Below are 24,921 nucleotides of genomic sequence, written 5' to 3' on the forward strand. Positions count from 1 at the left end.
AAAAGAAAAATTTGCAATATTCGCGATAAACACCGCGAGTAACGGGGAAGATCGAGAATTGTTTTTGAAATAAACTTTTTTATACTGCAAACCTTTTTTATCGCGTGTATTAACATATACGTACGTGTTTCATTGCGAATTAATTATCGTATAAATCACGAGGACTTGAAATGCTGTATTATCTTTATTATAGATCTACTTCCTATCTTATTACGTTATCATTCATAATTAATAGAAGCATCGCGTGCAGTGTCTCTCATCGATCGATGGAAATACCAACGAATTAGATAGAGAATGATTATAACGCGAATCTTTTTCTGTATTACAAACATTTACTTTAATATCCATTCGCGTGGATTTGATCGAAAGAAAGAGTGATCCGCGGACGAAAAAGCATGCCGAAAATACCGAAAAATATATCGGAGAAGACAGAGGAGAAAAATAATTATTTCTACGAAAACGAGATATTACCGGACTTCCAAGCTCGTTGGGGAGCTACGTTGAAACAAAGGAAATCCGTATTCAAACATTATCCAAATCATATAGGCATGCCAATTATCAGTGCGAAATCGAACGCGGGAAAATATTTTGTAGAATTCGCGAGTTCCTCGTCTGTACATGGCTTGAATCATCTGGTAGCGCCAAATAGACACCCCGTTGAGACGTAAGTACCTTCGACAATATCCAAACTAACGAGATAATAAAATTGCAATATAATTTACGAAATATACGTCTTACAAGATTTCTCACCGTCCTCTGCATTCTTGGAGCTCTATTGTGCCTGATCTTCTTGTCGTTTCTACTCTGGGATCGTTACCAGAATAACGCCACAGTTATCGTGGTAGATACTGATCGAGACCATTTTGTAACATTGAAACCAGCGCTGTTTATTTGCCCGGTACCAAGCGTCGAGCTAAAGAAGATTCCACATGTATTCGAAAAGTAGAATCTTTATTCTTACGATAATATCTGGATGAAATGAAATATTTTTTATTAAGTACGTTGCACATCTAGACACGGTATTAAACACACATCAGAGGCAGAACAGTTCTTCGTCTTCCTTGGCAACATCACTTATGAAAATATGATGAATACACCTATCTTCGACGAAGTTCCAGCGAACAAGTGGCTAGAAATACTTTACGACTTGAAGAAAGATATTTCCTCGAATATTCTGAAAGCGAACGATCCTTATGAGACGTGGGTAATGACAGAAAGAGGCGCGTGCTTAACAACGAGGAGCGTCTTCGCAATCTATGCCACTTTAAAGTTGGTACTTTTCTCTAGTGTCCTCTTCCTGTTAAATTAACATTAAATCAACTCAAACACGTGATTCTTTCATATGGAACAAGCTACTGGAAGAACGACAACTGGACCATTATTCCTATACCAGACAAATTACCATTGTACGAATACAACGTCGATGGCACACAAGAAAATTTCGTCGTGGAGCATATGGCTTTGGTACGAGTATGTTTTTATATGCTTTGAAAACAAAGATATGATAAAATATCGGCAACAAAGTGTTTTCTTCCTTCTTTTTTGGTGCTGCAGATCGCCGCATGCGATCCTTTTGAGCTGGTAATATACGACACTGCAATGAGATGGGTAAAACCAAGGATGCTGCAACGTGCCATCATGTCGATAACTCAGATTAATATGAACGCAAACGTTAAAGAGCTTCGTACTCATCAAAGAAATTGCAAAGTTTACAACGACGGTGGTTTAAAAACGTGGCCAGTGTATACGAGAAATATGTGCATCACCGAATGTAGGATGAAAGTGATACAGGATAAATGCAATTGTCGTCCGCATTTTGCCAGGCCCATTGGTTGGTAATATTAAAATCAACGTAATAGAAAAATTGAATAAATATAAATTTAATGGTTTTACAGAGGGTGTAGACACTTGCAATTCCACGCAACTTCGATGTATCGGAAAAGCGACGCAGAGCCTTTTTCTGCTCCAATATCCACCCCGTTCTTGCGAATGCGTCCCAAACTGCAATGTCTTTACCTATCAAATCAGAGATAGCGAAGACACCGAGCTGTATTTATCGAAACTAATTCATATTACGATTAGAGATAAAGCATGTATAGTAAAACAGAATTCTTGGATTGTTTCAGAAACGATACACCGATAAGTGTGTCTGTTATGACTTTAATCGTCGAGCTTCCGCAAATTATCTATCATCGAGCATTGTTGTACGGGTTTCACGATTTTCTAAGTACGTATCTGTAAATAAATATGTAGATAGTTAAGATATAATTTGAAGTACATTAAACAAATATTTAAAAAATATTAATATAAAGAAATAAAAGTTTCTGTAAACGAACAAATTCGTTACAGCTGGTGTTGGAGGAGCGGCGGGATTGTTTCTGGGAGCCAGTGTACTATCCTTCGTTGAAATATTCTATCATGGCACCATACATTTGTACTTCTACGTGAAACGAATGAAACAGAGACGCAAGAAAAAGGCAATCAGTATATATAACTAAAAACATCTCCTTCATTTTCGGAGGAAGGAGAATTCGAGATGCACAAACGCGAAGTATTTAAAAAATATTGTTTATTGTAAACAGTGTTACCTCTTTCCGACAGGACAGATGTAAAATAAATATCATTACATACACATACAACTGTACACGCAACGAGTCGAGATCGTGCAATGATTGTACATCAATTTACAAAGAGACTCAAGAGCAGAATTACGATGAATACTTCTCATTTTGATTTAACTTTCCCATATCGACACGATCGATGATAAGACTAGCTAGAAGGACGCTAAAATGTCACTGAACGGAGTTCCAGGTTCCTTTGCTGCTGCTTCGAAAGTTTCCACGAAAGCTTCCCTCTGAGTGTCCTTAGATAACTATTGAAAAGTAATAACGTTATTTGATATCACGCGCTGACTTTATCATAAAATTTCATACCTTTCGATAGAAGTCCGAAGCAGCGATGCACAATATCTTCTTATCCTCGTATTCGTATTTTCCGATCCTTGATTGTATATATGGAAACCTGAGTAGATTGTTAAGAAAGCTTTTAACAAATGAATATATTTGACAAACTAGCGAAAATGTGAAAGGATACAAAGCTCTCAGCCAATGATTTGTGGATGCACTGATAAAAAAACAAGACAAGCACCATGTTGACATTGTAACAGGTAAACTCTGAATAAAGTTTGGCAAACTAAATACAACCCAATCTTGAAGAAGTTCCATTTGCGCGCAAGTGCACGCTCGTTCGCACACCTACAGAAAAAGGAGAAAAATCATCTTATTGCTTTAAATTATTTGTAATCTAAAGTATTGCTGATCAATCGATAGTCAACTGCATAAAATAGCCAGTCAACGATAATGTTAATACTCAATTATTTTTAGTATATCGCTATGCGTTCGCATCGGCAATACAAACTTTAAAAACAACGGCGGCAAGTAGCCGCGGGTGAGGTTGTTGCGGCGACAAAAATTCTCCTATGACTTTAGTCAAGATTTCCGACGGTGGGAAGAAATCTCCGAGCACACCGGACAAAACTGTACATAAAAGCTCCACTTCCATAGAGTGTCCTCTCCTGATCTTATCGAAAATCGCTGAAGCGCGCTCTATGGATCGAACCAATGCTTCTGGTTCAGCATCTGGTAATGGTTCCTCTGTTTCCGGTTGATTCAATCTATCTGCCGCCTCTGTATACATGCAAGTCAATAACAATTGCAACGCTGGCAGCGATAACATAGGACTAGGTTGTTTTAAGCGATCGATCGCAACTTTTACTATCTGTTCGGCTACCTTTCCAATCACGCTTTTGGTTGCTACGAGTCGCTCGAGCCCCTAAATCAATTACATACACACAGCATTACAAGTATATATAATTTGAACATTTAACAAATACATAGTATTACACGAGTACCCAATAACATACCTGCAAGAGTGTTTGATGTAAGCTACAAGAAATATTTTGTGATGTAAGTAAATTAAGGACTAATTCTAACACAGCTGGCGCTTCCGTGTCTGGCGGAGTATCTTCGGCATGTTCCAATAAAAAGAATACCAAAGCCCACATTACACCCTGATGCTCTTCACTTTGTCTTAACACGCTAAATTAGGTGAGTAATTAATTTCAACAAAGCACGTGCGTTGTAGAATACACAATAGAAATTTGTGTAATTTACCCGTTCAAATCCTGCGCGTCCAAATGTTTCTGTATGTATTCTATTGCCAACGGATGAATAATATTCATCGTCTCTTCGCAATTTGCGAGCACAGCACTTTGCAACAGATACAATGAACCGTGAAGGGCGGATACCTTCGCAGGTAAGAAGCTCGATTTCAGATTCGTGTCTACTAGACGCTTAACTTTGTCTAACGTTTCAAAGTCCTGGAAAAATGAAATCCTAACTGTGTTAAACAGCTTGCAAAAAATATTTTTGAAGAATACATACCAACGGTGTTAGTACTGCAGCAGCTTTACACACGGAAACTACCAAGTATTGATGTAAAATGACATTCTCTGTTGGATGAATTCTCGACAATTCCAGACACATGTCCAACATCCACTGATACTGGGCTCTTTCGACGAACAATTCCGAAATTGCTAGAATAGACTTAACGACCTCCGTGAGCAATTGTATAGGTGTATTAGCTTGCGGAGACATCCAAGACGTATAAAGTTCTATCAAGAAACGGAGGCAGGAATCTAAATCAAGTGACGCGGACATTAACGCGTCGTTTCTTCTGTTCTTCAAATTGAGGACGGAGGCGCTCAACTTATCCTCATACAAGTTGCACAGCGACCACAAGTAAGAAACGGAAAGTTGGCTATATGTATACTTGTTCAAGTTCGCAACTCTTTCTACGTTTCCTCGATGGAAGATGTGATCCATGTTCAAGCCATCGATCATCTCTGAGTCGTTCATGCATTCGTACTTCCACGTAAGCAGATCTTGAATGGCGTACAATTTTTGAGAACTGATCTTATGAACCGAGAGCTGAGGATCTCTCGGATAATGAATCACAGTGCTGGCTCTTGGGTTGCCAGGATAAGGAAGAAGCAAAGTGTTCAATAACAATTTTGTAATCGCCTGTACAGCTAAACTGCTCGCTTGAATCAACGCTGAGATATCTTCCACGGGTACGTTCTCGTTTTGTGAAAGATTGAGCACTCCTAAGAGAGCCATCCATATCTCTTCGAATTGCAACCGAGAGACCCAGCCTAACAGATTTATCCTGTAAATGAACTGCTCCAAAATTTCCACCTCCTGAAGGAGATTCGACTCCGAAGATAATAACGGGAAGTAACATTTGGTCGGACCAGAACCAACGACATTCCAGTTTTGTTTCCAAACTAACGGTGGTGTTAAGATATATGAATTTACCAGTGGTTGACGACTGATACTTACGATTAAATCTTGTATCGTGTCAAACAAATAGCGTGGAATATTTGTGGATAACTGTTTCTTTTGACATTGTTCCAACCAAGCGACCAGATCGGCCATTCGCATGCAAGCACGAGCAAAGTCTCTGGTATCCTCATCTTCTAGCGCTGGTTCTAAAGCACGTATATCTATAACTGGCAAAACGTCCACAGTAGTTAACAGGTATTCTACTATTTTCTTGAGTGAAGCAGCACCACTACAAACCCACGAATACTTCAGGTTTTCCCCAAAAATTTTACTTGGGCCAGGATGTTTTAGAATTTCTGATGCACAGCTTAACGCAAGTTCCATGTTCCTTGGTCTCAATTTTTTAATCTTATTCTCATCACAGTGTACCATCCAGTGTGTTAATTCTAAACACAGTATTGCAAATTTGGCTAGATCTTCTTCGGATTTTTTATCAATTTTCGCTAGATTATACTTGGCTAGCTTTGGCAATGTCTTCATGTATATCTTCACAGCGGGTATCAACATAAAAAGTACATCCCAATATACAAACTCGTTTAAAAGTTCATGAAAACGATGCGCATACTTCACTTCTCTCGAATTGCCATTAGATTGCGTTGGATTGTAAATATGATGCGGTTTTGGCATTAAATCGGTGACATAATGAACGTGCTCCAATAAACTCTGTTTCGCGGCGCTGTATAAGGGACTAGTTTCGAAATTAAAATCCTTTTCGTTCTGTGCTACACCGAATTCTAATTTTTGGCACTTCTCCACGCTAATTCGTACACCCAATATTATGCAGGGTTTCAATATCGAGATATTAAACTCTTTGGAAGACAGGATACCGAGGCAATCTTCGAAATCTAAAACCCTAAGTAACTGCGCTGCTTCCGATAAATTGTGACTAGCACTTGAACTACAACATCGTAATTTTACTTGAGACAAAAACCAATTACGATCCAGTTGAATACTTTTCACGGTGGATGGATTAAACGGTCTACATTGGTCGAGTTCTAGAGGGGACAAATCGTAATACTGTACTCCAAATTTATTCAACAGACTAACTAATCCACCGTGTTTCTTAGCAAGCTTGGTCACTTGCAGGATCTCCATGATCTTGGCGAAATCTTCTTTTGATAATTGCTTCGTCGCTTCAGCTGCAGATGTGGTTAATAAAATTTCTACTCTTCGACTAGCTATTTTCGCCGCCATTCTCGACAAAGCCAGATACTTGGTGGATAACAATCTCGGTATCAGTGTCATTAAAACAGCTCCGCTTTGCGAATGATGAGCACCTTCTATACATTCCAAGACTCGCTTGACAAAACTGGGTTGTGACAAGTCTGTGCATTTGGTCGCGATCGCTTGTACCAACAATCCACTAGCTGCAGAATTTCTATGTATAGCTGTCGTCAAGAGATCTCTGACAGGAGACTCGATAGCACTATTTACTGTCTCTTCCGTATGATTAACTAACAACCACGTTAAGGGCTCTGCATCGCACAGATTCTCGCAGACGTAATCGCAGAATAATATTATGCCACCTTTTCTAATAATTTGAATGTTAATGCTGCTGTCATGGTCAACACTTTTCTCTTCATTTGGAGAACAATGCACGACGTATTCTGTCCGACGAGTACCCAATATTTTGGACCAAAAAGTCATTTCATTGTACCCTAATAAAGTCATTAAATAGGCCCACTGGCAAGTTAACGTTGGGCATTTGTCTCCAATGTTCAACATTAAATAGTTCAAATCGGAGATCGGCAGCTTCTCCTCTTCGAGAACATTTCGACCTTGAATCATTTGTATAACAGCGTTTGCCACTTTGCAGTGACTCCCAGATTCGAACATGTGAATGCATAACTGCAAGAAGAATGCAAATTGGTGGATCAAGTAGTAATCGTTCTCCATTGATTCGGAAAATGCGATATATGGATCGCTGAGTTTATGATCGACCAATCCAAGAAGATTGTAAACCTTGCAGCCTACCAAGTTAATAACTTTAAATATAAATCTAGCTAATATTCTTTCTGGCGGTACTTCAGCTGATTGACTGTCCAAAACATTCAAAGGATCCATGGTTTGAGAAGACGATTTTGGATGAAGAAACGAGTGGGATAGTTCGGACATGTTCGAACTGAGGTCGGAAAGTCGCGCAAGCATTGCTTCCTCTTTTGAGCACGCGATCAAGGATAACAGAACAACATTTACCACTCCTAACCATCGTTTTAGTCTCAAATTTGAAGTATCCAGAGAGTCTGGTTTAACGAGAAGTACCTTTAAAAGAGGATCGACTGGTCTAAAAACCGTGGGAGAAATAGCTGCGAATAATTTAATCAAAGCCACGTGTGCTTTCTCCGATTCTATTCGAACTTTTCCTGCTGCCAGCATAGGAAGAACAGAGTCCATTGTCAGTCTAGACCATCTTCGCCATTTTTCTTCTCCGTTACCATCTCCGCTGAATCTAGATTCCGTTAAACATAATGCCAAGAGCTCAATGATTTGGTAATATTCTACAAGACGTAAAAGCATCGAAATTAGGACTTCTCTTGTTGTCTCAAGCTCTCTTTGCTCTGTTGGGTTTGAACTTGCGTTTCTAATCAAAAATACATCTTCTACAACTGGAGCCAGGGCTGGTATACAGTGCGTGAGCGCTGGTTGACCACTTGCCATAAGTCCATCGCATAATTGGATTATCTTTGGAATTCCTATTATAGTTTTCGAATGATTTTTTTCGTACGACAAGTGAACTAAAAAGTTGAAAATCTTTGGCAATAGATCCTCCGTTTGCTTCACGTGACCTTCTTCGATAAATTCAAACTGCTTTAATACAAATCCAATGAATATTCTTTCGGAATCCAGCAAGCAATAGTTGACTCTTAATTGCACTAGCTGGCTGAGTAGCATCAATACTTGACACTGTAATGACACGCTACTTGTTACAGTGTACTGTTTTAATGATTTTATAACCATTGGCTCAAAAAGACGAATGAACGAAGCTACAGAGGTTTTTTGATCAGACGATCGCGATAAATTCTTAAAAATAGAAGAGAATTTTCTATCGCCTTTTCTATGTAACAAACCTACCCATCTGAAATAAAATAACTGTGTATAGCAATCTATACAAACAAATACAAGTTAGAATACAAGAATACAAATTTACCCGGTATCTGGTTCGTTTTCACCCCTGCAATTGTTTCCCATGGATTTTATAGTATTTGCCATTTGCCTTGCAGGACTTTGAAAGCAATGATTATAAAATCCTTTAACGTCATCCCATAGTACGGTTATTCTGTCTGAATTTTTCTGTATATCTAATTCATTCCATTGTGCATACACGTTTGTGCTGAATAAACACTTCAGCAATTGTTGAACACACTGAATGGTTGCGGTGGGAGATAATACGACAGTGCTTTGTAGATAATGTAGAATTTCTTCTGCTATTTGAGCTGCTTCATTGACTGATATAATTTCAAGAATTTGCGAAAGAACATCTAGAATCGCATTTAACAAAGACAAATACATTTCGCTAGCATGCGGTTCAAGTGTGGCTAGGTAATTCAAATGCGCTGCTTTAAGATTTTCGTACATTTTCATATAATGCGGTGTTGAAACAAACGCACCCATTTGCTCTTTTATAAATTTCAAGCTTCCAAATTTTTCTCCTTTCTCTTTCAACTTCGGTTCAGACATTATTATCTTCTTTTTCGGCGATAACGTTTGCGTAGATGACAAAGACGATAACGCCGTTTTTGTACTAGTTTGTGTCAATTGCACGTCGTCGATTATATGAACAAATATATTTAATACTCTTGTAATATGTGTTAACAACAACTCTATTTGTTTATCCTTAAACGTGCCCCACCAAGTTTTAGTTGGATCATTGGGTTTAAAATTGCAAAATGCTAAACCTGATGCAAGATTGCCAGCAAGAAGTACCAAATGTTTATGCGTTAACAAGTCTAAGCTTATAGGAGACGATGACAGTAAGGGTAAAGCCAAAGATAAAAGGCTGTTGCTCACGGACGATGGCATCATGTCGCTTGTAAAATTTGATTCGCTAATATCTAATCGACTACCGTTTTTTTTATGAGACCTTTTCAACAATGTTTTAGGTGAAATACAATCCCATCCTCTAATATATACTGTAGTATTATATACATCGCTTAAACGAAACAGAGCTTCACAACAGCCATATACTAAATACTTCGATGACTGTACTCCAAGAATCTCAGCCAACATGTTGATTACAATCGACAACGAGTATTCTACATTTGGACGATAATTCGTCGAGTTATGGAAGTTTAAAGCTGCAAATGGCTGTATTGACGTATTTATAAAGAACTTTTGTTTCTCTTGACAAGAGGACAGTTCTACTGAACTCCGGGTAACTGCGCTCATATATTGCTCCGTGTATTGTATGGCCTTTCGCGTAATAACATCATCATGTGGTTGTTGGAAATGTAATAAAGGAATACTCCTAAAAAAAGAGTTATGTTAATCGAGGACACCTAAAACTTGAACAACAAAAGATATAAACTCCGATAATTACTTTACAATAGCATCTGATGCTGCATGCCTAATTCTTTGATCTTGGTCACCTAACAGAGTTATAATAACATTGATAAAATGTTCTTGGAACATTGATCCACCAGTTATATGTTCTATAGTAACATACGATATCTCACTCAATAATTCCACTAATTTAACTTTTACCAGAAAATATGGATTCTTTACTAGCTGAGGTAATACAGTTAACACAGTGATTCCATATTTATTGTCAACAGACTCTAACAACTCTGGTAGACATAAACTGAATGCTGTTAATGTTTGTCGACATGTGGTAGCAGAATCATCTTCTAATCCCTGTTTTAAACATATGCTCATCAAAATTTTCGAATAATCATTCCAATATATGAGAGAATTTACCTTTAAAAGTAATTTAATTAAATTGTCTAGTGATATAATTCCACATAAGTTTTTATCAGTAATCTCTGCCTCAAATTTTTTAAAAGAACCTCCATATTGTGTATATACAGATTTCAGGAATGTACCAATAATAATTGATATATTACCCCTAATTTGAGGATCTGGATGACTTGCAAATAATAAGATATCCGTTATCATTTGTTTATTCTCGTTAGAATTCGGTTCTTTGGCAACAGGTATTAAAAATAGATTCGGACAAAGTTTCAAAATATAAGCCACGCAAGTTAAAGCAAGAGACTTTACACTAACACGAAAATATTTATCTGGTATTACATGACCAATGTTGCCAGTTAAGAGGAAAGACGATACCAAATAACGACAACAGAATTTTAACGGTATGTCAGGATCTGTAAAAGTTCCAACGTCTATTTCTCGTAACGAAAAATCTAAAGATAGTTTTTTAAGAGATGCGATAGAACATGTGATTTCTTCGGTATAATCCACGTCTCTTGGTTCATTTTGTACACTCGAATAAACTTTCTCCGATTTTTCTATTTCACTTCCAACATCACTACCTTCTTCGATCGTTTCATCTGGAATAAACGTAATACAATTATTTCTTCAAATGATACATATCCTTTCTATACTACACTTTTTCTCTTACTGTCAATGACTCCGATCTTCAAATCACTATAATTTTCTAAAATCTTTCCTTTCATTTCTACAATATTATTTATGCATTCTTTTGAAATTTGTACATTTTCCATCAAAGGAGGTATAGTCTCAGAATCTAACATCCACTTTTCTATCTTTGGATTTATTTCAGGTATATCAGAATCAAGTAAATTTAAGGTATAATCGGAATTTTCTCCACAAGCAGTTGCAGCACTAGATGTGCTTGCTTGACTTAATGATAACATCATTTCATTTTGATTCACTGCTATTTTACTCTGTGTTATACCTTGATTTGATAATAATAATGATACTAGAACTTTTGGAGGTGACTTCAAAAACTGAGTCAGTGTCTCCAGAACAGCATTTATAACATTATGATCAGAATGCCATTTTGTATAATGCAAACATAGTTCATAAATTTGTAATAAGCTATCTGTCTCTACTGTGTCATCATCTGGATCTTCTGATGGATTGCATATATGTGGTAAAATTATTCTTATACAACCAAATATACCAATAATAGCTGCTATACGGTTCTCATCTTCACTTATAGGCACTATAATACCTATAAAAAGTAACATTTAATTAGTGAAAAGTATGTTACTTGTACTTGTATAACATTCATAAGTTTACCTAAAAGATGCTTCAGTACATAATTTAAAAAAAACTGTGGTCTGCGACAATTCAAACATGTTGCTAAAATCATATTTGCTGCAGCTCTACGAAATGCTGCTTGTACACAGGATATATTTTCAAAGAATGCTTTCAATAATGTCTGAAAAAGAAGCATGGATTCATAGTTATAATATAAGTACTAAAATAAAAGAAAATTACCTTGATATCATTGTCTGTCATAAATGGCCCTAGTGCTTTCATAATTAATGGTAATGATTGCGATAGCGTTTCAATTACAGATTCCTCAGAACGATGTGCAATAGTTACTATACATGGTATCAAATTAGATACATATGCTTTTCCTCTTGTAGGGCGTATCATATGACTAAGAAGACCAAATCTCCAAAGAGCAGCTCTCAATGTTCTAGCAGGTCCATTCCTTTTTATTTCATTGTAAAGTTCTATTTGAACTTTAACAATATTACTATCAGCCATTGCCTTTAAAATAAAATACTATTAAAACATCTATAGCTTTAATATCAAAGATTATGAAATATAAATCCATACCCTTATAATTTTATTTAATGTTTCATCTGCTACCGTTCTGACATCAGATTCATCATCGTTACACAGTGTCAGTAAAGTTTCAATTGAAAGACTAAGTACCTGAGGAAACTTGGTTGCTAGTTTGACAGTTGGTGAACATATTCCTTCTGTTATTGTCATGCAACATGTTAATTTATCTTTCCTTTTATTGAAATAAAGGATATATTAAATTTTGTAACATACTACATTCCATAATTTTTATTAATTTTTTATAATAACTATATAAGTCCTAATTTTACAAATTATACAAAATTCTATTGCAGGTATTTAGCTATAAACTATATAAACAAAAATAATGTATTCAATTCAAAAGTTTTGCATTATTTTATTCATACGATCATTTCAATTATTAAATGAAAAAAACAATTTGTTCTTGTACCTTGCGTTCGAATCTGACAGAAGAGTGTTTGACTCTTGAGCTGATTTTAAAGCTTCTATAGCTTTTAACACGTTATTTAATGTTGTCATTTTGCCAAATATTTATTAATAAATTGTTCCTCGCTTTGTATAAATCAATCAGTTTTGACAAATTACATTTTGATAATGTAGGCCGAATTTATGACAGACACATCGTACGTAGAAAACTACATGCTGCTCGGTAATATATTTATTTGCGATTCAAACGTCACACTAAAAGCAATTGCTCACTTCAATTATACAAAAGAACGAGGCATAAGAAAATTGGTGAAATAGACGTTTAATGCGTATTTGCCGTTACTCTTAAGCTTAAGTGAAAGAACCGCTGTTCAGATACTAACCCTATCTATCGTTCCACAATAAAGGATAAAATGAATGCAATGTATGTATAATCTTCTTTATTTTTACTTGAGAACTTGATAACAATTTATTTAAACTATATCAATACAAAACAAAATAAGAAAATATTCCACGTGAGATTTATTTAAATGATGTAATATAAAACAATATGAAACGGTGGATGTAGACGATGTAGTGCACCATGTGATGAATATAAAAATAAGTGTTCATACATAATTAAAGTGATCAATTTTTCAAAATGCAGTATAGTTGGTAATTTATATAATGTGCAGGTTGTTATAAATCTTTTATTTTTTTGTGCACCGTCAATAAAGATGGCATATAATGACTTGAAAATAGAATTCAAAAGGCAGGTATAATAAGATTAAATAATGTACAGAGACTACATTGGTATTGATAGAAATATATATTTAATTTTATTCGATAAGTAACAATTAACCTATTTATTATTCGATTTTCGAGGTAGCCATATTACGTCCAGACATTTCCATTGCGTAGCGAGAAATACATCTCAACACAAGTTTACCATTGTCTGGTTGTTTAACTTTGTATATTTTTTTTTTTTTTTTGTATATTTGCGTCAATATTGATCACACGAAATTAGTAAATAACATAGTAAATTTACAAGTTGCAACGTGTAATAATAGACCTTGAATAGAGTTAATGGGTGAGGTGAACGGGTTTCGGTTTTTTTTACACCATACATTACCGGCAGAAGATTTATAGTATTCAAGAAATATTTGCCTTCCTTTAAGTTATAACAATCTAATAGTTTATATAAGAAGTTTTTAAATTTATCCGCGTTTGTAAAACGTAATACACCGTTTGAATAGCCTAATTTTTAGAATGTTTTGTATACGACCGAGTCAACCCTTTCGATCAGTAGTTACAACTCAAGAACAAAGGTTTGCATCACGTGAAGAAGTACTTTTAAATATCTTTTAGTTAAATTTATTCTTAGAAAAGTAAAAAGTATGTTTTCGCATCTACATTATGCATTATTTCTGTATTCAATATTTGTTTGAATTATGCTATGTATAATTAAACGTATTAAATTTTTAAATTAACTGATATACATATTATATATGAAAATAAATATTAATTTTGATTAACTTGTTACATATGGAAATATATTGTTAGTTAGGTTAGATTTATAAAATTGAGTTGTTCATCTTAGTATTATGAATTTATTATCTATAATTTGCAGAAACCTTAACAAGTTCTGGATGTCAAAATATGCCAGGCTGTGCAGCAGTTGGCTGCAACAATCGTAGTGAGAAAGGTTATATTATGAAATGTTTTCCACGTGATCCAAAGTATAGAAAAATTTGGCAAGAGCGTGTTGCTAGAGCTGATTGGGAACCATCAAATAACTCATTTCTTTGTCACGTACACTTTGAACCTCAAGAATGGTCTATAACACAAAGTGGAAGAATTAGACTGAAGAAGAACGCAATTCCTTCTATATTTACAGTGACATCTACTAGAAAATCACCTAAAAAAAGAACTAAGATATTTAATAAGAAAGGTGAAAACTTACTGCAAGGTGAATATAATGTAGAATATACAGAAAATGATACAGAGCATTCATCTATTGAACATTTAGAAGAGAAAGATTTGGATTTTCAGGAGATTGAGGAACTATCTATACAACAAACTACTAGAGATTATCTTAAACATACCCATAAATATACAGAAGATAAGAGAGAAGAAAACATTAAGGTTAATCATCAAAGGCAAAATATTGTGATGATTGCTGATGATAACCTCACTGATATTAATAATTTAGTGGAGCAATACAGTCTGAAAGTTCAACCAAACAATAATAGAAAGGAAATTAAATTATCCTTATTTATGAACAATTCAGAAACTACACAACTATCAAATACCACTACAAAGAAAGAAATTAAATTAGAGGTTATGGATCATAACACACTTGAAGATAGTTATGATGAAATTGAAGAGAAGTTAAAACAAATTTGTGATGGTGGATCTACTGAAGATGAAAATTATAAAAATGAGATTGAGAAGAAGTTGATGGTTAAGAGTCAAAAGGAAGGTGAAATTGAAGAAAAAATGGACACAAAAGTTGAATTTACTACTGATGACCATACAGTTGAATTTACTACCGATAACCATAAAGTTGAATTTACTACTGATAATCATAAAGTTGAATTTACTACTAATGACTATAAAGTTGCTTCGCCTGTTAATAAAAATCATTTATCAATAAAAAACGAAGTCGGACATATGCTTACAGACAAAGAAGAAAATGTTGAAATAATATTTGGTACTGAAAGTGGGGATGAAAAAACATCTGTATCGCAAACTGTATCAAAAATGAATAAAGTGAAAAATAGTGCACTGGAACATGATGAAATGATTTATATTAAAGATGAAAAGAAGGTTTTCAATGAAGACATAGAAGAAAATTTTACTAAAGATGAAGTTTATGTTATACCAAATATAAGAGCGGCTATGAAGCGTAAGAGAAGAACTAGAGAAGAAATAATGAGATCAATAAAGAAGTCATTTAGAAGCAATTCAGATCAAGATATTAATTCTTCAAGTAATAGTGACTCATCTGAAATAGAAATAAAAGATGAATTACCTTTGTTTTCTCAGCAAACAAATGATATTAATAAAAATGATGTAGAAATAGAAACTGATAAATTTGTTATCAAAGTAACTGGTGACCCTGATGATGTGACTGAAATTATTGAAGAGTTATCACTTAACACAACAGGAACACAAATATCTAAAGAATTCAGTACTGCTACCAAAATTGAGGAAAATGATTTACTCATTACATCTGTTATAACAGTAGAAACACCAAAAGATCTGAAAGGTATTATTTATGGAAATTTTAATAATCCACTAATAAAGAATGAGTATGTAAGTAAAGAAACTTCACTAATGAATCAATTTCCTTATGAAGACAGAGAGTTTACAAGTTTCAATTCAACTCATAGTTCTAAAACATACTATCCTTCTTGTTTCAAACATACATGTTCTGATGACGAAGAAAGGATAAGGACTAATTTACTATCACAAAATTGTACACAAGGTGTTCAAACTTCCTTGGGAAATAATCCTAGTTGTGTTTCCTCAGATTATGAAGATCTGTTAGAAAGAATACAAATTCAAGAGGATGTAATTGCAAAGTTAACTGACCAGTTAATTATTTATAAAGAATTTGAAAACAGTATAAAAACCACAGGACCTGAAATGCAAGTCAAAGAAGTGGAAACATCTAGAATTAATACAAGATCAAGTAACATACAATCTACAATACTTAATAAAAAGAATTTAGAATCCAAACGAAGATTGATAAAAGACTTATCAAACAGAGTAAACTATTTTGAAGAAATGAATAAAAAATTAACAAAAACTGTAACATTGGCATCTCAGCAAAAAAGAAAGCTTGAAGGGCAAATTAAACAAAAGGATAATCAAATAAAGGAACTTAATTGGAAGTTGGAAAAAGCATCTAAATATCTTGAAAGAGCAGAAAAAAACACGAACACTTACAGAAGGAAGATGTTAAGTATGCAAACTGTTATGAGAAGAAGAAAGCTTTTGGATGAAAAAATGTGCAAATTTAATGAAATGTTACTAGACAGCTCTAAACAAGAATTTTCAGAAAAGGTTTTATCCATGGCAACAGAGATTTGGGAACTTTATGGGAAAAATGAATATGATAAGCTGCTTTCTTATGGGTTTCCATTACCACCATTACCAGCTTTAACGGAAGAACTTCTTACTGAAGAATTTACAGATCTTAACAGAAGTGATATAGACGAGGCACAAAATTCTACGAAGATAAGTATTAAAGCAGAAAAAGCTCATGATACAAATAATGAATCTGAAATAGATGAAAAGGACGCAGAACATGTAGCTTCAGTTGGCAAAGCAACTGAATATGAAAGTGCAGAAACTGTAACAGGAACTGTGCAAGACATTTTTGATGAAAATAATGATGGTGATGATTTTAGTACAAATGAATTAAGAGAACATTTTATTCTGCAATTAAATGCAGTTATGTAGCCATAATTTTGTATTTTAATTATATTTTTCTTTTTACATCTTAAGAACTGTAATATTAAAATCATAAATACTTAGGTCAAATCTCTTTTGTCATTGTACTATATGTACCATTGTGCTCTTAAGAATTATATTTATTGTATAGTATAATCCAGTGTTCTTACTTCAAATGTAAATATATATGTACAAATATTATTATATGCGTAATATAAAAGACCATTTGAAGTGATTGATTGCAGTATTAAATCATTGCTTATAAATAATTTTCTGCATAATGGTCTATCGATCTATCTTAAAGTTATACAATACTTTATGTTTCTTATTGACAAGATTTATATTTTAGTAGTAAAATAAGAAAAACAGATCTGCTACAAATTTGTTTCTGATGTTCTTCTAAATTTATCATTGGCAATAATACTCCAATATTTGTGCATCAGTAAAATGTTAAAAGTATATGAATTCAATTATGTTATTTGAAAAAGAGAAGGGGCAAAGTAATGAAATAGTAATTAAAATCTTTTACACAAGATGTATGAAAGATAATAGTATAATAATACTTCTGCATATTCAAATTTTATGCTATCCGATTACTTCATCACTGAAGATATTTATACTATGTATGACATAGGTAATATATAAATAGTATATTAAAAATATGATTATAAATTTTGAGAAATTATATAGGGTGATTCTTTCGCTGGTTAATTCATAGGCAATGTCGCGTGCCACGACGATAATGTCATGTAACTGTAATAACTAGGAAAGTGGTCACCCTGTATTTGTCTCATTTGAATAATATAAGGTAGAAGACATTATAACAATAGTAAATACACTTGATTATACATATGTGTATATGTATTCTTTTTTCTTTTAACACAATTTTTATTAGAATAATTACAATCCAGTGGCAGACTTGTTATTATTAATTTTCTTTTTCTCCTTTGATTTTCCATCCTTGGATCCAAGTATTTTATCACATTCGCACCAAGGTGTAATCATTTTATCACACATTAGAGAAATATTAAGGACTGTTAATGGAGTATCTTCAATAGTCATTGTAATCATACCTAATATTTTATAAGAAACGTTATTTAAGCCAGTTTGACGATCTCGTTTTCTAGTAACCTCCCGTTGATTATAACATTTTATCATATCTCGCTTCCTATGGTTTCTGTCATGTATATGTCTACAATAAATAAATGTAACACAATCACTAATTTATGAACATTTATTTATATTAATATTTAGTGTATATATAAATCTGTTACGGAGTGTCTTACTTGAATGTGTTGTGTGTTCCAGTAGATATATTTTGTGGTCTTATAACACTTAATCCAGCTTCTTTCAATCTAACATAAAATTCATCATCTTCAAGACCCCATCCCCAATATTTATTAGACATTCCATTCACTTGTATAAAATGTTCTCTGCAGAAATATTTTTCTTGTTAATTTAATTTACATGAATTTATAAGTATTTTATACAATAATAACTATTATAATAAGAACCTTTTAATAAGTAATATTCCACCAACAAAAGTTGTATAATGGTATCTAGGATGTAACTCTGGGGAAGATATATGATATGGGCTCTTATTAGGGAAAGAATATAATAATTCATCATTTATAGGCAACAAGTCTACATCATGTATAGCTATATAATCAAACTCTTTGTTAATTTCAAGAAAGCCTACATTTATAAGAGAGGCCCGATTAAATCTAAATCTATCAACCTATAAAGATACATGATATTATTATTACATTTAAATAACATGTTTTAGTTTATTAATAATTAAATTAACCAGAATGTACCTGATTAAGTACAAATATGTGATAATTTATATTTTGTTTATCTAAAAATTTTTTCATATGTGGAGCAAATATCAGTAATTCTTCAAAGCGATCTCGAAATGGCACAAGTATAGCTAAACGATGTAAGGTTTTTTTGTAAATTTTATTATCATTACTTTGCCATTTATTATTACTGTATTGACTCGATTGTGTAGCTATTTCACACTTGCATTCATCTAAAATTTTATTTAAACACTTTGTAATTCATTGTTATATTAAATATATAAAAGACTTACCAATACTTATAGGTGCGATACTTATCAGGCATGAAATAATAAATGTAATTAAAATGCAGGCAAATATATATTTAAATTTTATATTCTTCCAAACAACTTCCATGCCGAATAACAAGTATTTAAGTAAAGTATCTTTAGTTTAAAAATACATAAATTAATCATTGAACAGTCTTACAAAAACTTATTAGTATGGCAACATTTTCTTATTCTGAGAAAGTTTATAAAGCATTGATACTTTTTGTCCTTTTCCCTATTTACAGTAGATTGTGATTAAAATTAATACAAATCGCATTGCAGCTTGCATAGTTAAAAATTACAGCTGCATTGATTTGTTAAACGTGAGGTATCCTTGATATCACGCACAAAAATTAGGCAATTACGAGCAAAATTTTGTTGCTCTCACATAATTTTTCATAGATTGTTTAAACAAAGTCAATCTTTCTTCAAAACTTTTTATCTTTGTTCTTCAAAGATTCATCGGTCAATGGACCGAGAAGAATACGTTTTTTGCACCAAATGTACATATTTTCTAATTCATCGTATTCACAATTATGACACACACAGAAATTTAATCTGGACATCATCAATGTTCAACGTTGCTCAATTGAGCATACATAAAGCATTTATGCTATAACACAAACAATTAACCATATTACCGAAGAACAAATTGTACTACTGACATTGTACTCATTACTGATTGCAAGATTATTTGTCCTGTACTATTTAATGCTATGATAATCAATTCGGTAGTTACAATACTTGTTAATTGAAATGAGAAAAGATAATTATATTATCTTTTTGAAAAATGAGAGATTATCTATATATTTTTAACTGATTACTTTATTATTCAAAAGTATCACTTTATGTATCATAATTCTATGATAAATAAAGTAAATTTTATAACTATATTTTCTAAATGTGCAATGATATTAATTTCAATATTCAATTTATTTATTAATTGTATTAGTTATATAATCATTAGTGAGCTTTTAAAATTAATATAAATGTATGAAAAGCGAATGAAAATGTTGTATCAATACTAGAATATTCAATTAACAATTGGAGAATGAGTGATATTTTACTACAGTTCGCTACACCCTATAGCACTGTGAATGAATAATACACATAGTATAGTAATAGTATAGTAAGTTTGTAGAGTACTAAAGTAATGGGTGTTGCCTTTCGTAGCAATTAATGCTTAGACGAAGAAAGTATAAAAATGCTACCAAACAATTGCATAAATCTAATTTTAATACTCTTCAGTTTATCCTGTCGTTTTATATATGGTATAAAGGATACTTTTATTTTTTAATAGTTTAGTATCGCGATATTCACTTTGTTTAATGACTAACCGTTTGTTATTGTCTAATTATTAATTGTTGTTTATCCTCAAAAATAACAAATGTCAAATTGCAAAAAATATTTACAAATCGATTATGATTATGATTAGCATTAATAACAATGTTTAAATCCATTCACAGGACAAAACCTCAACAATACTGTTACATGGTGTACAATATCTGATGCTGAACAGGATAAGTGCAAAGCATTTTCAAGAGCAGTTGATCGCGAAATAACATATTTTGGGCGTAGTTACATTTCTGTGCAATGCAAACAAGCATTTAATAAAGAAGGATGCATGGCTATGTTGGATCAAGAAAAAGCAGATATAACCACTTTAGATGCTGGTGAAATTTTCATGGCAGGACGCTATCATAGTTTAATCCCATTAATGCAGGAAATATATGAAAGTGGTGTCAATTATCAATATGCGGTAGCAGTTATTAAAAAAGGATCTTTACCAGATGTCCAGAGTTTACGTGATTTGAGGGGTAAAAAGGCTTGTTTTGCTGGCCTTGGGATGCTTGCTGGTTGGGTTATTCCAATTTATACAGTAAATATTATTTCTTTTTACTATGTTTCTATGTAATATATACTGTATTAACCAAAATTGGTCATTTTTCTGTTTTATACAGCTTATGAAAGAAGGTGGATTAGAAATTATAGATTGTAATAATCATGTTAAATCTACCATCAAATATTTTGGGCCCAGTTGTGCTGTAAATTCATTGATAGATAAATATAATCCATTAGGTATGATTGATAATAACTTTACCTAATGTCCATATTCTTTATAGCAATTTTAAATTTTAGGTGATAACTCTGATCAATTATGTAAATTGTGTATTGGAAAGATACCTGGAGAGAGGTGTACAACTTCAGATCCTTATGCAGGATATGAGGGAGCATTTAGATGTTTGGTAGAAGCAGGAGAAATTGCTTTCTTAGTAGACACGACTGTGGATGAGATGACATCAACAACATTTGACTTTAGTATGTTTTTAATTAAAGGGCTTTACCATTAAACTATATTACAATATTAGTAAATAATATCAATTTTTTTAAGATTCTGTAAAGAAGGAGCAATTTGAATTACTTTGTCGAGATGGTACTCGTAAACCGATTAGTGAATACAAATATTGTAATTGGGGTATAGTTCCATCACGCGCTATAGTTACATCGTCTGCTACAAAAATCGAAACCCGTCGATTATATCAGCGATTTTTAAAGACAGCAGTTCAGGTACTACGCAGACATAACGCAAAAAATTCGACCGAATTTTATGACAATCGTTTCGAAAATCGGCCAGATTTTAATAATAGATTTAACAACACTGAATATGTTAATCCAAATGAATATAGCACAGATAACTTTGAAAATCGTAACGGGAATGAAAGAAGCTATAATGGAAATGATTTGAATACATGGGATAACACAGAATCAACAAACATACAACCAATAGAGACTTTCAATTTATTTGAATCTGCACCTAAATATGGAATGCATCATAATTTGATTTTTTCTGTAAATACAATATTCTTTTTGACATTATTGTTACCTTTTTTAAGATAATTTTATTTTAAACTGTATAATTTTAGGATACAGCCAGAGATTTCATGGAATTAAGTGAAAAAGAACAAGTGTATACTGGTTATTTAGGTAGATCCCTTGATGTAATATTAGAAATGCGACGTTGTCCCGTCAGTAAAATGACCCTATGTATTACGTCTGATCCAGAAATGGAAAAATGTATAAAAATGAAGGTAATGATTTAAAAAAATAAATATTATACCTCTAAATTAAATATAATTATTAATGTTTATTTTCATATTAGATAGCATTAAAGGCGCAATTGTTGAAGCCAGAATTAAATTGTCACAAAGGTTACAGTCAAATTCATTGCATGCAGGCTATACAAAGTGGGTATGTATATATGTAATATTGAAAAAGTTTGCAGATAAAATAGGAGAATTTAGTGTAAAACAAAATTCATTCTCTTTTTTTTTTAGAATTGCTGATGTGGCAGTATTAGACACCAGCGACGTATATACTGCTGGTTTACGCTTTGATTTGATTCCATTTATATCTGAAGTTTACAATTTACCTACACCAGAATATTATGTGGTTGCAGTGGCAAAAGAGGAGGATGACAACACAGATTTAACTTATCTAAAAAATAAGAACACTTGTCATACAGGAATCAATACAGCGGCAGGTTGGGTGTATCCGTTAGCATATCTTATTTCAAATACATGGATCAGGGGTTATGGTTGTGATTCAGTTCACGCTGCTGCGGAATATTTTAGTAAATCTTGCATTCCGGGCGCGCTTAGTACCGAATACAATACAGGTAATTGCAATTCTTGAACTATAAGTGATCGTAGATCTGTGCAAAATTATACGTTGCATGTTAACTTATTGTAGGAGTGCCATATGACAATATGTGTGATCTGTGCCATGGTGCCAGCTTCCAGTACTGTCGTAGAGATGCATCTGAAGATTATTATGGGTATACTGGTGCCTTTAGATGTTTAGTCGAGGGGGGCGGAGATGTAGCTTTTGTGAAGCACACAACAGTCGCAGAAAATACAGACGGAAAACGACGAGAAACGTGGGCACGTAATACTTTCACTAAAGATTTTGAATTGCTTTGCCCAGACGGCACTCGTCGACCAACAACCGATTACATACATTGCAATTTAGGAAAAGTGGCAGCGAATGCAATAGTTACACGTGGTGGATATTATGGATATAACGAGACACAAATAAACGCTTACATAAACTTGTTTATTTACGCCCAACAATTTTATGGCAGAAAAGAACAGGACGAATTTAGTTTTAGTATGTTTTACAGTCAGCCGCCTTATAGCGATTTGATTTTCCAGGACGCTACACAGCAGTTAGTAGTAATACCACCAGAAAAAAGAGAGTTTAGTGCGTATTTAGGCCCAGACTTTATGAGAGCTAGAAGAATTGTAGATTGTAATGCCGGTGCATCAGCTATAGAGCATTCGATAATAGCTACGATAGCTATGATTATATTTGCTTACATACTTAGTAGGTAAATAAGGTAAATTCTTTTAACAGATGAATATATGTACATTCGATAAAAAAAACTTTTAGAAAATACATCTAGCTATATTTACTAGTTTTTTAATCTTTGTATGAGATGTGTTCACAAAATTAATCATATTTTTCGTATTTTACATACCGATTCAGAGTTAAACGAATGAATGTGGTAATGTAACACATAGTTGCGTAACGTATAGTTCTCGACTAAAGATTATTGTATAATCCGTCCATTTCTCGACATTTTAGATAAGTGTAAAATGATATTTAACTGCTATTTAACTATATTTGCAGTATAACTATACGTGTACCTTACGCCGTCCATTAATATTTTTGTACGCATTGAATAAAGTTGTTTTATAGTACATTATAGTTACGTCAATTATTTTCTCATTTCATTTAAAATTTTTCTTACTGATATATTGCGCGACTTTGCAGTCTTCTCGTCTTCGATCAGCCTTTCTTACGTATTGTTAGAATTTGCTAATTCTTTAAGTTTCTTTTTTACTATTATGAATAAATGAATAATTAATCTTAGACTAGTTAGTATAGTGAAAAGATAGAAAAATAATATTAGTAAAAATATAAATAAAAACCTAAAGCAAATAATCGGACACCTAGTTTCTTAGGTAATATAATTGTTGAACAATCCTTCAACGTCGAGTTCATTGGCAACTCACGTGTACCTTTAAACTTTTTTATTCTGAATGTTTTACGTTGGTAAATGGTACTTTTTTGATCCGATGAAATAGACCTTTTTGGAATTTGATACCTTTGAGCAGATTTGCTTACCTTGATGTACCAAAAAATTATATATTAGTACCACGAAATAAATTTTCAAGCTAGAAAGATAAATATTTACTGTAGAAAAATGATTCTTATGTTCTACTTTATGTTTTATAGATTTAGGCTGCGCTAAGATATCAATGCGTCTTAGGCTTTTCATAGTTTTTCGTTTTTTCTTATGATGCTTCTGTAAATAAATATAACATTTTATTTGTTGTTTATCTCGAAGTATTTGTTATTGGTAAATTAAAAAAAAAAACTTATCGAAAATACGACGATATGAAAGTATTCATTAGTATTTTACTTTTTTTATATTTTTCTTCTGTGTCAACGAATTGTCGAAATTTCCTACAATAACTGTACTTTTTACTCTTCTAGGAGCGCACCAATAAGTTCTTCGTTTATTACGATGGTTTTTGATAACAGATTTTGGCGTTATTTCGTGTCTATTATGTGGAAAATTATATTAGTGAAAATGAGGAAACTAGGAAAACGGGAAAACGCTGTATTTACTCGAATTTCAACATCGTAGGACGGAAATTTAGAGTATTAATTTCGCCAATCGGCAGATTTTGCGGGGGAACTTGAAATTTTGTTCACGGTTAC

The 24,921-nt window shown here is 33.0% G+C and overlaps 6 protein-coding genes across 10 annotated transcripts; 3 read left to right on the forward strand and 3 right to left on the reverse strand.

Moving 5' to 3' along the window:
• Positions 1–87: 87 nt before the first annotated feature.
• On the forward strand, positions 88–3,021 carry LOC117216368 (pickpocket protein 19-like). The gene is made up of 8 exons (XM_033463030.1): positions 88–664; positions 742–942; positions 1,015–1,269; positions 1,353–1,464; positions 1,555–1,831; positions 1,896–2,049; positions 2,127–2,227; positions 2,350–3,021. The coding sequence occupies exons 1-8, from the start codon at positions 396–398 to the stop codon at positions 2,496–2,498; spliced, it is 1,518 nt and encodes a 505-aa protein (XP_033318921.1). The 5' UTR covers positions 88–395; the 3' UTR covers positions 2,499–3,021.
• On the reverse strand, positions 2,553–12,846 carry LOC117216289 (huntingtin). 2 transcript variants are annotated; one of them, XM_033462905.1, is made up of 15 exons: positions 12,592–12,846; positions 12,174–12,354; positions 11,826–12,104; positions 11,625–11,766; positions 10,981–11,556; positions 10,317–10,909; positions 9,940–10,253; positions 8,551–9,867; positions 4,443–8,478; positions 4,173–4,378; positions 3,923–4,088; positions 3,418–3,831; positions 3,094–3,254; positions 2,934–3,021; positions 2,553–2,872 (listed from the first exon to the last, which is right to left on the reverse strand). In XM_033462905.1, exons 1-15 carry the CDS (start codon positions 12,678–12,680, stop codon positions 2,774–2,776), a joined length of 8,661 nt encoding a protein of 2,886 aa, XP_033318796.1. In that variant the 5' UTR covers positions 12,681–12,846; the 3' UTR covers positions 2,553–2,773. The 2 variants fall into 2 exon arrangements, with proteins under 2 accessions (XP_033318796.1, XP_033318790.1); XM_033462899.1 differs by having other exon boundaries at positions 3,923–4,097; positions 12,592–12,843.
• Positions 12,847–12,866: 20 nt separating this feature from the next.
• On the forward strand, positions 12,867–17,266 carry LOC117216316. Of its 4 annotated transcripts, none has more exons than XM_033462936.1 (2): positions 12,867–13,011; positions 14,197–17,266. In XM_033462936.1, the coding sequence occupies exon 2, from the start codon at positions 14,226–14,228 to the stop codon at positions 17,034–17,036; it is 2,811 nt and encodes a 936-aa protein (XP_033318827.1). In that variant the 5' UTR covers positions 12,867–13,011; positions 14,197–14,225; the 3' UTR covers positions 17,037–17,266. The 4 variants fall into 4 exon arrangements, with proteins under 4 accessions (XP_033318827.1, XP_033318844.1, XP_033318835.1 ...); XM_033462953.1 differs by lacking the exon at positions 12,867–13,011 and adding an exon at positions 13,047–13,338; XM_033462944.1 differs by lacking the exon at positions 12,867–13,011 and adding an exon at positions 13,444–13,894.
• A 522-nt stretch (positions 17,267–17,788) lies between these two features.
• Positions 17,789–20,223, reverse strand: LOC117216377 (beta-1,4-galactosyltransferase 7). Its single transcript, XM_033463042.1, has 6 exons — positions 20,160–20,223; positions 19,120–19,747; positions 18,845–19,059; positions 18,542–18,765; positions 18,314–18,460; positions 17,789–18,219 (listed from the first exon to the last, which is right to left on the reverse strand). Exons 2-6 carry the CDS (start codon positions 19,220–19,222, stop codon positions 17,928–17,930), a joined length of 981 nt encoding a protein of 326 aa, XP_033318933.1. The 5' UTR covers positions 19,223–19,747; positions 20,160–20,223; the 3' UTR covers positions 17,789–17,927.
• A 115-nt stretch (positions 20,224–20,338) lies between these two features.
• On the forward strand, positions 20,339–23,803 carry LOC117216332 (melanotransferrin). The gene is made up of 9 exons (XM_033462975.1): positions 20,339–20,405; positions 20,601–21,013; positions 21,096–21,213; positions 21,274–21,453; positions 21,527–21,984; positions 22,059–22,223; positions 22,295–22,383; positions 22,470–22,810; positions 22,885–23,803. Exons 1-9 carry the CDS (start codon positions 20,339–20,341, stop codon positions 23,523–23,525), a joined length of 2,472 nt encoding a protein of 823 aa, XP_033318866.1. The 3' UTR covers positions 23,526–23,803.
• Positions 23,804–23,881: 78 nt separating this feature from the next.
• LOC117216387 lies at positions 23,882–24,917 on the reverse strand. The gene is made up of 5 exons (XM_033463069.1): positions 24,829–24,917; positions 24,620–24,761; positions 24,392–24,502; positions 24,126–24,321; positions 23,882–24,036 (listed from the first exon to the last, which is right to left on the reverse strand). The coding sequence occupies exons 1-5, from the start codon at positions 24,840–24,842 to the stop codon at positions 23,993–23,995; spliced, it is 507 nt and encodes a 168-aa protein (XP_033318960.1). The 5' UTR covers positions 24,843–24,917; the 3' UTR covers positions 23,882–23,992.
• Between the last annotated feature and the right edge of the window lie 4 nt (positions 24,918–24,921).

Source organism: Bombus bifarius, unplaced genomic scaffold (assembly GCF_011952205.1).
Source record: "Bombus bifarius isolate JDL3187 unplaced genomic scaffold, Bbif_JDL3187 scf7180000007973, whole genome shotgun sequence".
NCBI lineage: Eukaryota > Metazoa > Arthropoda > Insecta > Hymenoptera > Apidae > Bombus > Bombus bifarius.

Coding starts and splice junctions, on each gene's coding strand:
- LOC117216368 (XM_033463030.1), top strand. CDS start 396: ATGCCGAAAATACCGAAAAATATATCGGAGAAGACAGAGGAGAAAAAT. Junction 1,832..1,895: donor GCATTTTGCCAGGCCCATTG/GTTGGTAATATT, acceptor ATGGTTTTACAG/AGGGTGTAGACACTTGCAAT. Junction 2,050..2,126: donor GATAGCGAAGACACCGAGCT/GTATTTATCGAA, acceptor GGATTGTTTCAG/AAACGATACACCGATAAGTG.
- LOC117216289 (XM_033462899.1), bottom strand. CDS start 12,680: ATGACAACATTAAATAACGTGTTAAAAGCTATAGAAGCTTTAAAATCA. Junction 4,379..4,442: donor CTGCAGTACTAACACCGTTG/GTATGTATTCTT, acceptor TCATTTTTCCAG/GACTTTGAAACGTTAGACAA. Junction 4,098..4,172: donor GACGCGCAGGATTTGAACGG/GTAAATTACACA, acceptor CACCTAATTTAG/CGTGTTAAGACAAAGTGAAG.
- LOC117216316 (XM_033462936.1), top strand. CDS start 14,226: ATGCCAGGCTGTGCAGCAGTTGGCTGCAACAATCGTAGTGAGAAAGGT.
- LOC117216377 (XM_033463042.1), bottom strand. CDS start 19,222: ATGGAAGTTGTTTGGAAGAATATAAAATTTAAATATATATTTGCCTGC. Junction 19,060..19,119: donor TATCGCACCTATAAGTATTG/GTAAGTCTTTTA, acceptor ATAAAATTTTAG/ATGAATGCAAGTGTGAAATA. Junction 18,461..18,541: donor GGAATATTACTTATTAAAAG/GTTCTTATTATA, acceptor ATATTTCTGCAG/AGAACATTTTATACAAGTGA.
- LOC117216332 (XM_033462975.1), top strand. CDS start 20,339: ATGCTACCAAACAATTGCATAAATCTAATTTTAATACTCTTCAGTTTA. Junction 20,406..20,600: donor ATCCTGTCGTTTTATATATG/GTATAAAGGATA, acceptor ATCCATTCACAG/GACAAAACCTCAACAATACT. Junction 21,214..21,273: donor AGATAAATATAATCCATTAG/GTATGATTGATA, acceptor TTTAAATTTTAG/GTGATAACTCTGATCAATTA.
- LOC117216387 (XM_033463069.1), bottom strand. Junction 24,322..24,391: donor ATAAGAATCATTTTTCTACA/GTAAATATTTAT, acceptor TGGTACATCAAG/GTAAGCAAATCTGCTCAAAG. Junction 24,037..24,125: donor TGTCCGATTATTTGCTTTAG/GTTTTTATTTAT, acceptor TATTCATAATAG/TAAAAAAGAAACTTAAAGAA.